The sequence below is a fragment of the Hetaerina americana genome, unplaced genomic scaffold (genome assembly GCF_022747635.1).
Source record: "Hetaerina americana unplaced genomic scaffold, ioHetAmer1.1.p SCAF_2, whole genome shotgun sequence".
Taxonomy (NCBI): domain Eukaryota; kingdom Metazoa; phylum Arthropoda; class Insecta; order Odonata; family Calopterygidae; genus Hetaerina; species Hetaerina americana.
This window is the reverse complement of record NW_027286763.1, coordinates 89,028,302-89,043,148: the sequence shown is the minus strand read 5'-3', so window position 1 is coordinate 89,043,148 and position 14,847 is coordinate 89,028,302. Positions and strand designations below refer to the sequence as shown.

The 14,847-nt window shown below is 41.9% G+C and overlaps 1 protein-coding gene across 1 annotated transcript in view; it reads left to right on the top strand.

The window, feature by feature from the left end:
- The window catches only part of LOC139688175 (opioid-binding protein/cell adhesion molecule homolog), a 402,452-nt gene that overhangs the window by 287,634 nt on the left and 99,971 nt on the right, over nucleotides 1-14,847 (top strand). Inside the window, exon 5 of the mRNA XM_071585601.1 lies at nucleotides 11,836-11,986. Coding sequence (XP_071441702.1) covers nucleotides 11,836-11,986 — 151 coding nt within the window. The remainder of the gene's footprint in view (nucleotides 1-11,835; nucleotides 11,987-14,847) is intronic.

Sequence of the window (14,847 nt, the reverse complement as noted above, 5' to 3'; positions counted from 1 at the left end):
TCGGAGTGGTACTTGAGGTAGTCCCATGATTATTTTCGAAAATATCTTATATTTTACCGCAGCTTTGAGAAAATTTCTCGTTTACCTTTACTGAATTAGCAATGCGGGTAGTGCTGATCAAGGACTATGCACGAGCTCACTGCGCCGCTGATGATAAAGACAACTGGCGCAATCGGTCCGAGTTTTTGCTCGCATCAGTTTCGCAGTATAAACATGAGGCGCGAAATATCCTCATCCCACCGGGAACAAAAGAAAGAATAGCATTACGGCGAGCGACGACAAAGTTTTCCATTTTGAACCATTAACCCCTCCCACTCCATCCATCCCTTAATATGAACTCCCTCGCTGCGTTTTGGGAGGGAGGATTGGAGGGGGGGAAAAGAGGGCGGTTTTGCTGGTGATGTAATCCCTCGTCACATTTGGCGCCATTGTCTACCCCTAGTCTCTATGCGCACCGCCTCTTCACCCTTCTCTTACCTCTTCAAATTCCCCCTGATTCACTCCCCCCCACCCTCTCGCCTACACCCTCCCGCTCCCCGCCCTCATCTCGAGGGGGACAGAGAGGTGAAACCAGGGGAGCTCATCCCAATCCTCTCACCTCCCAAGCGTCCTCGGCTCAACGCCCACCCCACCCCTCCCCTCCTTCGCCCGAGTCAACTCGACACGTCGCCGCACTCTCCCCACGACACCACTATGCCCTCTCTCTCTCATTTCCCTCTCTTCCAAGCGAAATTGTCTTTCCTTAGCCTTTCCTCCCCTTTTACAACCGCCCCCTCTTACGCCTTTCGATAATCGAATCGACGCACCCCATCCTAAATATTCGTCTCCTCACCTCCGCCCTACACTCCTCTCTTGCTCTCTCCTTTTCGCGTTCTTTCGCCTCTAGGGGTGCGATGGATGGAGCGTTCATGTGAACTCCAGTTCACTGTTTCCACTTGGACGACCACCGGCTACAGAATTTTTTTCTCGCACAGAGCTTCCATTTCACTCGTCAACACTTACGAAATCGACAAGGAAAGGCGATTTCATTTCTATACGTTCCAATTAATTTTCGGCTTGGGTTCACGCGACTTTGAAAGCGGTTTCGCCTCGGAAAATTATGATTACCGAGGTTTTAGACGGTGAATATGATAAATGTATTATGATTGTGTATTTATAATTAACAAAATACTCAGTTGGTGTTAAATTATTATTATTATTATCATATAAATCTCGTTGCAATTAGGCAATTGTTCTGGTGGTAACGGTCAATTCTGGTCAACGGTCACTCTTACAATGCACATGCATACATACATACACTAGAATAACAGATTTGTGCGAAACTGCTCTGATAAACTATGATACTAAGTTTACAAACCGCACCGTTACTGTCACACAAGGGCTAGGTTCACCATACATTCAATGCACCGTAACTATTAGTAGCCATAAAGTAAATTAACTATTAGTAGCCACTGACCAAATCATTCTTCTATTCGATGTTATTGATATTTCTATTAGTATTGCAGATGAAGCTTAGGAAGACTGCTGACTCTATCATTTGTAGTACATCCTTTCCTTCCCTGGCATCTCAAAATGGTGGCCATTCCTATGTTTTGTCATCATTAATTACTAAGTATGATAAATATTCAAAATGAAAAGAAAAATATTGGCGGCTCTTGAAAGTATGGTTTAACATATTGAATATCTCCATTTATAGTTACTTATTTAAAATCTTACTCTCAATTTACTCAAGGTACACTTTCTCTAAACGTCCACTCCTGTGGTTGACATGCATAGCAATTGTGCTTTTGACACGTAGATTTACCGTTGGTGTGAAGTGGCCGCTGGATGCATTGAGAGTATGTAGTTTTCATGCAAATGTTCCAGAGAAGCCATTTTCTTATCGATTCTCAGATGTATTTCACGTAACCTATTTTATAGCATCTCTTTTCCCATAGATAATGATGCATCAACCATGAGACACGAAAAATGTGATACTTATTATGACATACGAAATCGGGACAAAATGGAGGAGTGGACTGTAAATGCTGTTTTTTTACTCGAGATAAAAACCAGTTGCGTAAAAGTGAAAATTTTTTGGCCAGCTGAATTAGAGGTTATCTTGCTTCACCAGAAAGTAAACCTACTTAGTTATTCTCCAATATGCCGAGTTCAACACTCATTCGCCGTTTTCCAAAGATAATGCACGCTTTAAAGTAAACGAAAGGATGATCTTGGTTTGGCCAAAGTAAAATTCTTGCAGTAACCCGTCTTATTCAGACTACCTGCGACTCTGAAAAGCAACAACGGAGAATTGATTGCAGTGACTCTGAGATAATTTTGGGGGTCGCTAACTAATGACGACGTATAAGATTAGCCTAGTGTGATTGCTAAATGATCGACTTCAGCAGCAATTTTACTTCAACTATTGCCCTTGCTGTGAATACCGTTACGCCAAAAGTATTACCGTTTCATTCGTTGGCCAGGGCTTAATTTTCACATTCCCGGAATTCCTATGTTTCAGTCCACTTGTGCAGCTCAAGTCCTTTCATTTCGTTTTCCTTCCCCTTCACTTTCCCCAGCTATTTGAATGCCTGCGCCCGAGAAAAGGGTTTTCTACCCCTACACCAAATTACTTTCTCTTTTTTTCATTCTATTTCCTTACTGTTTCATAGTCAGATCGTATCCTGTTACTGAATCCAGGAAATAGCAACATGCGTGTAGAAAGAGCATGTAATCTACTTGAAAATGGAGGGCTTTGTCCGCAAAAAGTGGGAAACGTTCAATATCCCAGTCATTTACTACACTCAAACAGAAATATAACTTTCATTTAATGGTTAGGAGGGCTTTATCTCTTTACAATTATCATTGGGCGTCTAGGTTTGGTAGAGAGACTTAGGATAGACCTATAACCACTGTTATAGATCTGTCATCTGTAGAAGATTTTTGAATGCTTATCTCTGCTCTAACACTTGTTTATCCTAAGCCAATTCCTTCAACAATCCCTCGTAATATCTACCAAACTTTATGTCGTTCCAAAAGTGTGTTTTCTTCCATTCCCTTCGCCTGCTTGAAATCTCCCTTGCAACCCACTGTCTACACAATATCTCTGTACATTTTAATATCTTTCACCTCGACTTACATTTTTTTGCATTGCTCATTCTTTGCTAATTTTGAAATATTTGTATTGGCATTACTGGAATTCCTGAATATTCATGGGAAATTGAATTGATACATTTTGTCTGCCTGCATTGAAATGAGCTATCTATACAAATCATCGTTCTAACGTTGTACTCTGTGAGGAATCTATTATACATATATACGAGTGTGTGTGTGTATATATATTACGCGACCCAAATATATATATATATATATATATACATACAGGTATTGTATACATATATATAAGCATGTGGGTCGCGTTAGTCCAGGCGGTAGAGCGTTGGACTACTCACCGGAGGGGCCCGGGTTCGATTCCCGGGCAAGGCACTCAGGGCGCCTAAACTCCACCCAAGCTATGTGATTTTTCGGGTACCAGATCTTCCTGGGAAACCATAACCGGCACAGGGAAAGGAACTGCTCCCCCTACCCTGATGTGTGAATTTTACACGCCGTCGGGCTTAGTGCTGAGTGAACTCTACCATCACGTACCAAACCGACCTTCGGGTTGATTACTGTGTTCATGGTATGTATATTATATATATATATACAGATATATATGAATATATGATATTCTATTTTCATTCAAACATAAATTTTTATTGCAATGCAACAATTTCAGATAGTAAAAATCATTCGCCTCGACCGCTACTCGAACCCGGATCCTTCGAATCCCAGTCAAGGTGAATGATTTTTACATCCTGAAACTGCTGCATTGTAATGCATATTACCGGATGACTCTACCAAAATCTATTGTCGCAGCATCTCCCGCAGTTTCTAGGAATTTGTCAAAAATTGTTTTAATTGCACTAAGCGTAGCAAGATTCTTTTTTATTTCTTTCCAAAAACCAGTCCTTACATGCATATCTAGTGTTTGCATTTTCTGTCACCAATTGCGCAGTTATACCTTCTGTCTGAGGAAAACCACGCATATTATTCCACGCGTTCTCTGATTATTGACTTCTCGGTGGCGAAGAACCCTTCTCACTTCGTTTTCTCGGAGAGGCAAGTTGCTTTCTCAAGATAAATAAACAGATTAATTTGCGCATATGGTGACAGTGTTCTAATGACTGCGTCGCCAGGCATCCCTCTACCCTCCTCCTCTACTACTCGCATATTTCTTGCCTCTTCGTATCCGCAGCAGCCCCACCCACTCCCGAGTTCAATCGAATCCACCCCCGCCCCCCATACCCCCGTCGCCCGGCTTGCCACGGCGAAGCCATCGCCGCCCATCCCTCCTCCCCCTCTACCTCTCCCCCTCCGCCCCCCACCGCCACCCTTCTCAGCATCTAATCAGCACCCTCTCTCATCCGCTCCCCCTCCGAACGCTCATTTCAGCACCATCTTTCTCGAAAACGGCGCGCCCATCCCACCTCATCGCCAACTTCCCAGCGGTCTGCGATGCGTCGGAGTGCCTGTGCGCCCCCCACCTTCCAACCCCCACCCGCCCCCCGGGGCCTCCGTCTCCCTTCTTTCGTTATAGGACGGGGCCTACGCTGAGGAACTCGTCTGCTCATTTCAGCCGAGACTGTTTGCTCGGGTTCTGCTTCATCTTAAGCACGCCTCCACCACTTCTAATCCCGCAACTTTCCACTTCCTCGCCCCAAAGGTCCGTGTCCCACTCCCCCAACGTCTTCCCCCTCCCCTCGGTCCCTCGCACATTAATCCATGCACCCTCCCCCGGACCCGCCCGGGGACTCCTCCTACCCCCTCCTCCCGTCCACACCGGCAATCTTCTTCCCCTTCGTCGTCACCCCACCCAAAAATAAAGAACCTTGCAAATTGTGTGGTTCCACTGTTGAAGGGTCAATGGTTCTCGAGGGAGTATAGCAGTTTAGACAAAAGGTCTCGTATCTTTCTGGGTCGTTGCCACGCTGTTTAAAAAGAAAGAAAACCTGGATGCAGTTATGAGACGAGAGTTCCGCTCCTCGGGTCTATACCCCCTCTCCATTCCCCGGCCCCGATCCCCTTCGCCCGGTTTTCAACGCTTTCGTTAGTCACTAAGCGCGAGTGGGGAAAGCACTTATGCCCTTGGCCCACCTAGTAACCGCGTCGTTCTTCTATCCTGTGATGAAATACAGATTCTACGGAGCTTCTCTGAAGCGTAGTATATATCAAGGCTTCCAAGATAAAGTTTTAAAACTTATAGGTGATGGTAGCATATTTGGTTTTTGTAACTCACGGTCACGTTTCAGTCATTTACGGTGAAACTGTGTAAAACTGTGCAATATATAATGTGCAATAAATATATATATATATATATATATATTTATATACATGTACATGACGTGGTGGAAGGGCTTGTGCGTTCCGATGACCCCTAGAGCTGTGCTGGCGGGAGTAATAATTATTGCTCCTGGTAGGGTCACCCATGCCAGATAGGTCGAAGGTTAGGAGCCAGACGAAAGGTAGTCCACGCAGCGTCTGTTCCTCAGTGAGGCGGCTGCAATGGCGTCTGACCCCAGTGGGGCAGCCAGTAAGTGATGGTGTCACGTTAAAAACACTATTGAGGAAGGCAACGGGAAACCACCTCAATTATCATTCCCTAGAAAAATATGATGGACAATAGAGATATTTTGAGTCCTGGCAACCACGGGGCTCGGCCCAATCGGCCGTGTGTCGTGCCCGGCAGCGGGGGAGGCAAGGCTTCCGCGGTCGTCATCCCACGAAACCCTTGCAAGGGAAAACCAGCAGCAGCAGGACAGAAGACGCAGGAGAAGAAGACGAAATTAGTTAGAATAGGAACGTGGAATGTTAGGACAATGATGAGGACAGGGAAATTGGAGAATGTTAAGCGAGAGATGGAAAGGGGAAATATAGATATTTTAGGTCTAGCCGAGGTGAGATGGAAAGATAGCGGGGATTACTGGAGTGATAAGTATAGAATAATATACAGCGGCGGGGACGAGAGCCAACGAGGGGTTGCCATTGTATTAAATGAAGAGGTAGGGAGAAGCGTAGTCAACATAGAGCAGGTAACGGATAGAATACTACTAGTGGAGATAAAAGCAGAACCGACGAACTTAGTTATTATTCAGGTATACATGCCACCGAGCAACCATAAGGAAGAAGAGGTCGATAGGATATACGATCAGTTAGAGGACATGATCGCGTGTGTTCCTGCAGGGAAACATTTGATAGTGATGGGGGATTGGAATGCGACGGTAGGCGAAGGAAGAGATGGTGATGAGGTGGGGGACTACGGTTTAGGCACGAGGAAAGACCGCGGGGAGAAAGCAGTTGAGTTCTGCAGAAGACAGGGGTTAGTCATCACCAACACTTGATTTAGACACCACAAAAGACGCAGGTATACATGGAAAATGCCAGGTGACTCAGGAAGATATCAGCTAGATTATATCCTGGTTAGACACAGGTTTAGGAATAGTGTGATAAATTCCCACAGCTTCCCGGGAGCGGATGCGGACTCAGACCACAATTTAGTTGTTATGAAATGTAGCGTACGTTTCAAAAAGATAAGGCAGGGGCGGCGAGTTAGAAAATGGAATGTAGAAGCGTTAAATGGGTTGAAAAGGAAGGAATACAAACAGGCGGTAGAGAAAATCATGGAGGATGGTAAAGGGCTTAGTACTATCGAAGAAAAATGGGAAATGATCAAGAAGGGGTTGTCTACAGCCGCAAAAGACATTATTGGAACCGTTAACGCTAAAAGGACTAGGAAACCATGGATCACGGATGAGATGATTACAAAGATGGATGAGCGGAGAAAATGGAAGAATATAAATACAGAATTAGGCAAAATGAAGTACAAAGAATTGAACAATAAATTGAGGCGGGCATCAAATAAAGCAAAAGAAGAATGGTGGAAGACGCAGTGCGAGGATATGGAAAGTCTGCAGAGGAAGGGTGAAATCGGTGCGCTGTACAGCAAAGTTAAATCGTTATCGGGAAGTAAGAAAGGAAGAGCTATGCTAACAGTTAGAGATAAGGCGGGTAAGGTAATAGTTGACGCAGGAAAGATCCAAGAGAGATGGAAGGAGTATATAGAAGAACTGTATGGTAAAGAACTCAGACCAACAAAGTTAGACATTGAAAAAGAAAATGACGTAGAGGAGGACAGCTTAGGTCCAGGCATACTAGACCATGAGATAGAAAGGGCACTAAGGGAGATGAAACTAAATAAGGCCGTGGGGGTAGATAACATTCCCGTGGAACTTTTAAAATGCTTAGGAAAATGTGGGAGGAAGAGGCTATATGGGCTGATCCGTAGCATTTATGTGGAGGGAATCTGGCCGGAAGACTTTGTGAGATCAGTTTTAGTTCCTATTCCGAAAAAGGTAAAGGCCACGTCATGTGAGGACTATAGGACAATTAGTTTGATATCCCACGCAGCTAAAGTTGTTCTCAGGATCATAAACAAAAGGATAGAGGGTAGGGCAAATGATTACTTAGGGGATGATCAGTTTGGGTTTAGGAAGGGGAGAGGTACGCGTGATGCCATTGCAGTAATGAGATTATTAATCGAGAGGAATATAGAACACAACCAGGAGGTATTTGCCTGTTTCGTAGATTTCGAAAAAGCGTTTGATAGGGTGAATTGGGAAAAACTAATGAGTATATTGCAGAAAATAGGAATAGATTGGAGGGAAAGGAGGCTAATCCGCAACCTGTACATGTCTCAGACTGCTCAGGTGCGGGTGAGAAACGGGGAGTCAGGATGGGCAGTGTTAGGAAGGGGTGTGAGGCAGGGTTGCCCATTATCACCGTTGCTGTTCAACCTGTATGCAGAGGAAATGATTAAAGAGGCATGGGAAGAACTCGAGGTAGGAATGAAAGTGGGCGGGGAATTCGTAAAATCAGTTTGGTTTGCTGATGACCAAGCTTTAGTATGTCAGTCAGCCAAGGGGCTGCAAGCATTGCTGAGTGAATTGGAAATTCAGTGCGACAGGTATGGGATGAGAATCAATATTAAGAAAACAAAGGTTATGCGATTTTCTAGAAAGAAAAAGGCCAAGCTTAACATTAAAATAGGAGGGCAAAAACTAGAGCAGGTAGAGCAGTTTACGTATCTCGGTAGTGTTTTGGACCAACACGGTCAAAGTAGTAGGGACGTAAGGAGAAGAATTGCGCTAGGCAAAGAGGCTTTCACAAGGAGGAGGGAGTTGATGACGGGGACTTTGAGTAAGGATGTTAAGAAAAGACTCGTAAAAACTTTGATATGGAGCGTAGCTATGTACGGTGCGGAAACGTGGTCATTGAAGCAGGAGGATAGACGTAGACTGGAGGCTTTTGAAATGTGGGTGTGGAGAAGAATGGAGAAGGTGAAATGGACAGAGAAGAAAACAAATGAGGAAGTACTTGGTATGGTGGGAGAAGAGAGGGGTTTGTTGGGAGAAATCCTGTGGAGGCAGGAAAAGTGGATGAAGGGGGTATTGACCGGCAGTGGGATGTTGAAGACTGTGATAGAGGGTAGAATGTTGGGCAAAAGAGGAAAGGGAAGGAACAGGATAGGGATGTTGGACGGGATGAAGGGAGGAAGAAAGTACTCAGAGATGAAGAGGGACGTGCTATAGAGTAGGATGATGGATTTTGTGTTTTGTTAGGAGTAATAAAATATTTGTTTGGTAGTTGTGTCCATCCAAAAACCTACCTTAACCGGTAGATTACCTTAAAAAAAAATACATGTACAAATATATATTATATTGTATGTATATATATATATATATATATATATACATATATATATATATATATACACACAAATTAAAACACAAATCCCATCGGGTGAACAAATATTCATTCACATGGAAATAGATATAAGGGAAAGGGATAGGAACACGTAGGAAGGACGAACACAGGAGAGGTGGGGAAGGCGGAATCGGATACACGCACACACACACACATAGACACATAATGTTCACTCTACATATGATGTTAATGATAAATAAGTAGGTAATATATACTGACGTATTCTTATTCGGTTCTTTGGCTTAATTAGTGACTTTTCTATATAACTATATCATTTATATAAACTCAGCTGATAAAATTCTACGCGAGGAATAGTGATAGGAGTAGTAAAGGTTACGTGTGGAGGTCTTAGTGTGGATTAGGTGAGTTTAACAGGAAACAGGAAAGGTAAATGCAAGCTAGTAGAGCCTTAGATAACAGAAGTGATTACGATATTTCCAAGAAAGAAAGAATAAAATGGGAGGAAGAAAAGGCGAGTTTTTGGAGATGGAGTACACAGGAAAATAAACAGTATCTCTCGCGAGAAACCAGCTTGTCGAATTGACGAATTCTAAAGAGGAATGGAATGATATGAGTTACACCTTAGAGAGGAAGGTGGGAGAGTTTCCAGGTGGTAAACAAGGGTGCGAGAGGTCAAAAATACGAGATACAAGTAATGAGGAAGTGAATGAATACCAACGGATTAATTTAAGGATAATAGATTCAGGAAACCAGGCAGTATGTAAAATATGCAAGCACGAAGAATATATTTGGTCGGAAAGAGTTAGCCTTAGAAACTAGGCGACATAAATGAGTATATCCAGGCTGCGGGTTCAGTAATTCATTTAGTAATTAAAGCGCCAACGTTCGCGAAGGAAATAATACAGTTGAATTAAATAATATCTACTCAGAATTGTCTTCGTTTTGAGAATTAAAGGCCTGCAGAACCATCGAATGGAAAGTTTTGTGGGCTCATTCTAAGTATCTCTTTAGAAAGGAGTTTAGACGCCAAGAGATGTCGTTTGGTACATTGTAACTCCATCTCTAAAATGATGAAACAACAGTCCGTGAAGGCTAGTGTAGCATACTTTTCAATTTCACGTCCGTCGAAGGTCATCAACAGAAGAATGAAATATAGGAAGAACGCCACACTAGATGAATTTGTTCTTAAGAAAAGGAGGGTAGTGCGTGACTTCATCTCCTGGAGCTTCAAATCAACGGAACGTGGAAAACATCTTATTTCTATGCTTTATCGTGGACTTCTTCTGACCAAGTTGAGTGAACTAAGCCAACGAAAGTATTTCCGAAGATATGAGTAAACTTGATGGATATCATCTTATACGAAGCCGAAACTACTCCCACCACAACTGATACTTTCACTTTTTGCGAACATTTTACAAGTTATTGCAAGTATTTTCCCATTTCATAATTAATGCGAATTCAGGTGGACAGTGACCGATACGTACGCGTCAGTTAGACCATAGAGAAAATTACGTGATGTCATTTATTATCCGTGGTTTGAACGTATAAAATACGATAAGAGAAACGTAATGTGCAAAAATTAGTGTGAAAGAAGGAGAGGAGTTAGGTTAGTTAGATTTATCGGAGATAAAGATGTAGTTAGTCAGTAACACTGAAGTGGAATTAATTGTTTAATGCGTTTTGGCATCAATACGAGAAAGGTTATTTGAAAATTAATATCAAGAAAACGAAAGTAATGGACTAAAAACGTGTAACCATCATGCTAAGCACGGGAGGACCGAAATATGAAATGGGCAATTGACTTTTGCGTATTTGGGCAGTATATTTGGAAAAATCCGCAAATAAATTATTAAATTATCGTGAAGTTCGTTAGAAAAATAAACACGAAAGGAGAAAAGATGATGGTGACTCTTCTAAAAGACGTAAAGAAAAATTGAAACAAAGCTTCATTTTTCATCGAATCTTCAACACCGGATATTGAAGGAAATATGTTCAGATTATTGAAATGGTAGATATTATTATTGATATAGTTACTAGCGAATGAAAAATAATTAGAAAACATTCTAAATAGAGCGGATAGAGGAAGCAAAGTTGTAGAGGTGTTGGAAAGCAAGTGGAATTATTCAAAGAAATTTACTGCTCATAAAAATTATGCATTTTCAAGGATTGCTTATAAGTCATCCGATATGTGTAATAATTGTAGTTTTAACGGAAAAAACTATAGCTACCACTCAGCAAAAATTTATTTTCATTTCAAAGCGCTCAGTGAAATTTAAAGAAAGTATCTTGTTCAATTGGCAATTTATGAAAGAGCATAGTTTTCAGTCTGTTTTCTCAAATTTGTTCAAACAATCTATTGTTATAAAGGATGGAAGGAAGGTAGCGTGAACATGTTTACACTTTGTTGGCCATAGCAATCAGGGAACAGCTGCCTCTATCCTATTTTTGAAATTAATTTATTCCTCTGATTTTTCTCTTTTCCACCTCCATATTCGAAGAGGGTTCGGAAGGTCTCTAAAAGGTTTACTCATTACAATAATTGAGTATCTCGTAAATGGTTTTCGTGCGTCCCTTCATAACGAAGTGAAATCTCTTTAGGAAAATGGAAAATAAATATTTATAGAGCTGGAACTTTTTTCACTTTTTTGAATTGTTCTGCTACAAAGAGATTAATTTCGTTCATAAAAATTCCTCTCATTTTGTTTTAAAAAACTACGTTTTAATATTTGAATATATTTAACTATATTTGAAATGACAACATTGAACAAATATGAATAGCTTTGCCGATTGTCTTAATTTTTATTTTATGTAAAAGTTACATAATTTTATTTTAAATGTTTTATCGGTATTCTGCAACCTTGATTGGCACTTGCAATTAAGTACAAAATTTTGGTATTAATAGAATACTTACTCTGGGAAGTAGTTTTCTTATTTATTGCAAATAATTGCCTATCATAACTAAAATTTTGCGTGTATTGGCATACATGAGATATTGTTGTCTAATTGTCCCTTATTTTATTCCTATTACAGAATAACCTGCTCCCTAGCGGTGAAAAGAGCGTGGAAGGTCTTTCCATTACCATAGAACACGCTACAAGGAACCAGGCTGGCATCTATGAATGTACGGCGGACAATAAAGTCGGCAGCCCTGTCACCAGGGAAATAGTTCTTAGCGTGCTGTGTAAGTACTATTTTTACCTACTGTGCTATGTAAACGTAGTTGTTTCGTTTTCGTTCGCAATTTTTATTCAGTAGTTAATTTAACCATAATGGAATACATGATTCGGTCTTTATTTTCACTCAACTGCTTTTTGATTTGAAGTTCTATTTATTTTATCTCAGTTGATTTCTTCATTGCTATCTCTTAATTTCTGACTAATTCGTATTGTAGAATTCTTCTTCCGAAGATGATCCTCGTTGAGAGCTAGCTTACGCATTTATTTTAAAATTCAAGTAGTTTATTGCTTTCAAACATTTTTTTTATTTAAGGTGAACTATTTGAATTTAAAATCAATCGAGAGGGGCATTACTGAAAATTGACGTATACTTCAAATGAGCAATTTATTGGAATTATCCATTTTTTAATCATTCAATAATCAATCATTTGTGTTTCCGCTCATAATTTGGTATGGAAATCCCCCAGAACTTAAAATGTATGTATGCATGTGTATACGTATATATATACATATATATATATATATATATATATATATATATATATATATATATATTATATATATATATATATATATATATATATGCACGTATACACAGGCATACATGTACATTCATATAAAGTGTGTATATATATATATATATATGTGTGTGTGTGTGTGTGTGTATGTGTGTGTGTGTGCGTTCCAATTCCAGAGCCAAAGCCTCACAATGGTTTGCCATACACCTAATAGTGTGTCCTCTACAAACTAAGCAGTGTAATTATGAAAAATGTCAGATTTGCCTCTGAGCTATATGAACTAATTAATGAACTAATCACCGTGGCTTGTGAACATTAGACAGGTAGATAGTAAATTCCTTGAAAGTAATTTTTATCCTTTGTATCTAGGAACAACTCCTTTAAGGGGATATTTATCCTTTGGCCAATGAGCTATTTCAGCAAAAATAAAATATATGTATACGGAAGAGAAGCATTGGGGCAGTAAAAATGAGGTTGCGTCGTCATCGTGTTAAATAGGAGACAGTTCTTTAAGGAAGGCTTTCATTCTGTGGGATCCTGGGAAATGGTTGGTGCAAAGGTTGAGTTCTACGTCAGATATGGTGTTGATTTTCTGTGGTGTGAACGGTCGGGTGGAGTGGCGGATTTTATTTTGTAGGAGCTTTTCTGGGTAACCGCGTTTGTGAAGTGCATTTTGTAGATTGTGGATGTATTTTTTACCTTCGCAATCACAAACAAATGCCTGCACAATTCACAATGCAAAGCAACAGACAACCCGCCATTCCCAAAAACATTCTGAGATGCATCAACCCTTTGGCACCAACCCCCCCCCCCGGCAAATTTCCTAATCTTTCCCCTACTTGCAGCCGCCCCCGATGTGAAATATATCTGCCTATCAAATCTTTTCCTCTCTCTCCACATCCCTTCATTGCCTCCCCACATAGTTCCCACGCTAGTTTTCTCTCCAAAAACGTTATCTATCCTTTAACATGCCAACTATTCTCTTCATTTTGTATGGGCGAATGCATTACCATCTTGTCCATTCGAATGAACAATCACTGCTACTGCTGTAATTCTGCCTCACTCTCATCTCTTCCTATTCCTTCATATGCCAATTCCCATAACCTTTCCTTCGGCCGGTGTTTCTCCCTAACCATCTTAGAATATCATAAATAGTCTTGTATTCTATATGTATTCCCGCCCCCTATCTGCCATCGATCGATTATGAAGCTCTTATTTAATGATTTCGCGCATCAACTACATACTGTTTTGAATGGTTTAGGAGGGATCAAATCCTGCTCGCAGATATTAGGGAAACGCGAAAACTTCAGGCCGTTCAATCCCGTCGTCCACTCTACCACTCAGAAAGCCTCCCCTCATCCAAACCTCGCCCGTCGTAGATCCTCTGTCAACAGCAAATGATTTCGGAAAACGGAAAATATAAATGCGGATGGCACATATGTGCTACACCGGGACTTGTAATTAATTGGGCCCTCCTCTTCGAAAAGGAATCTTTGAGGGTACTTCCGCGACGACGGACGCTAATTGAAATATGTCCTTCAGACTTGAATGAAAAAATAAGGCGTAATTGGGATATCACTTCACCTTTGGTTGTCGAGCAGCCTCGTGTATAAACGCCGTAGCACTTCCCCTCCTTCCCTAGCCCTCACCTCTGCGGTTCACCCCGCCCAGTCTCGCACCCCCCCTCTTTCCCCATGACACCCCTCTCCTACGGCTACGTCTCCTTCCTTCCACCCCTATCTCCCCGTTTTTCGGGTGACCTAACGCGTCCGTCCCCTGAGTGGTCTCCCACCTCTCTCCCCCCCTAACCCACTCCTTCTGTCTGTCTCTCGTGTGACAGCCAATATCATTCCCTTCCCACCTCTAGGATAATCTTCGGCCGCGCACCGCAACATCCTCCCCAACCCCCCTCACCAACAACCCCAATCCTTTCCACCTGTTCCCGAGTCCAGTGCACGCACTTAATCCCCCGGGCCCTTTCACTGACGCCAATCAGAAATAATTTTCTCTCTTCAGCCACCCAATCCATCTTCCCTTACCCACACTCGAGCCTCCCCCCCTCCAGTTCCAATCCCTTTCAACTTCCCCATACCCTCATCCGTCTCTCCCCGTGTCATTAACTTCATTATGGAGCCATTTTTGCGGTACTTCGAAAGGGAATTAGCGAATGAAGCACGTAAAAGGAAGGGGGGAGAAGAATGTGTATGTGTGTACTAATCCAGGTGTCTTCTGATACACGCGGCACTTTTGCCCCTTGTTCATCTCCTTCCTCCGTTCCCTCTGCCCACTTCTCCTGGACCTCACCTCTTAGCGCCCTCCTTCCAACCCACCCTCCATTCCCGCCGCCA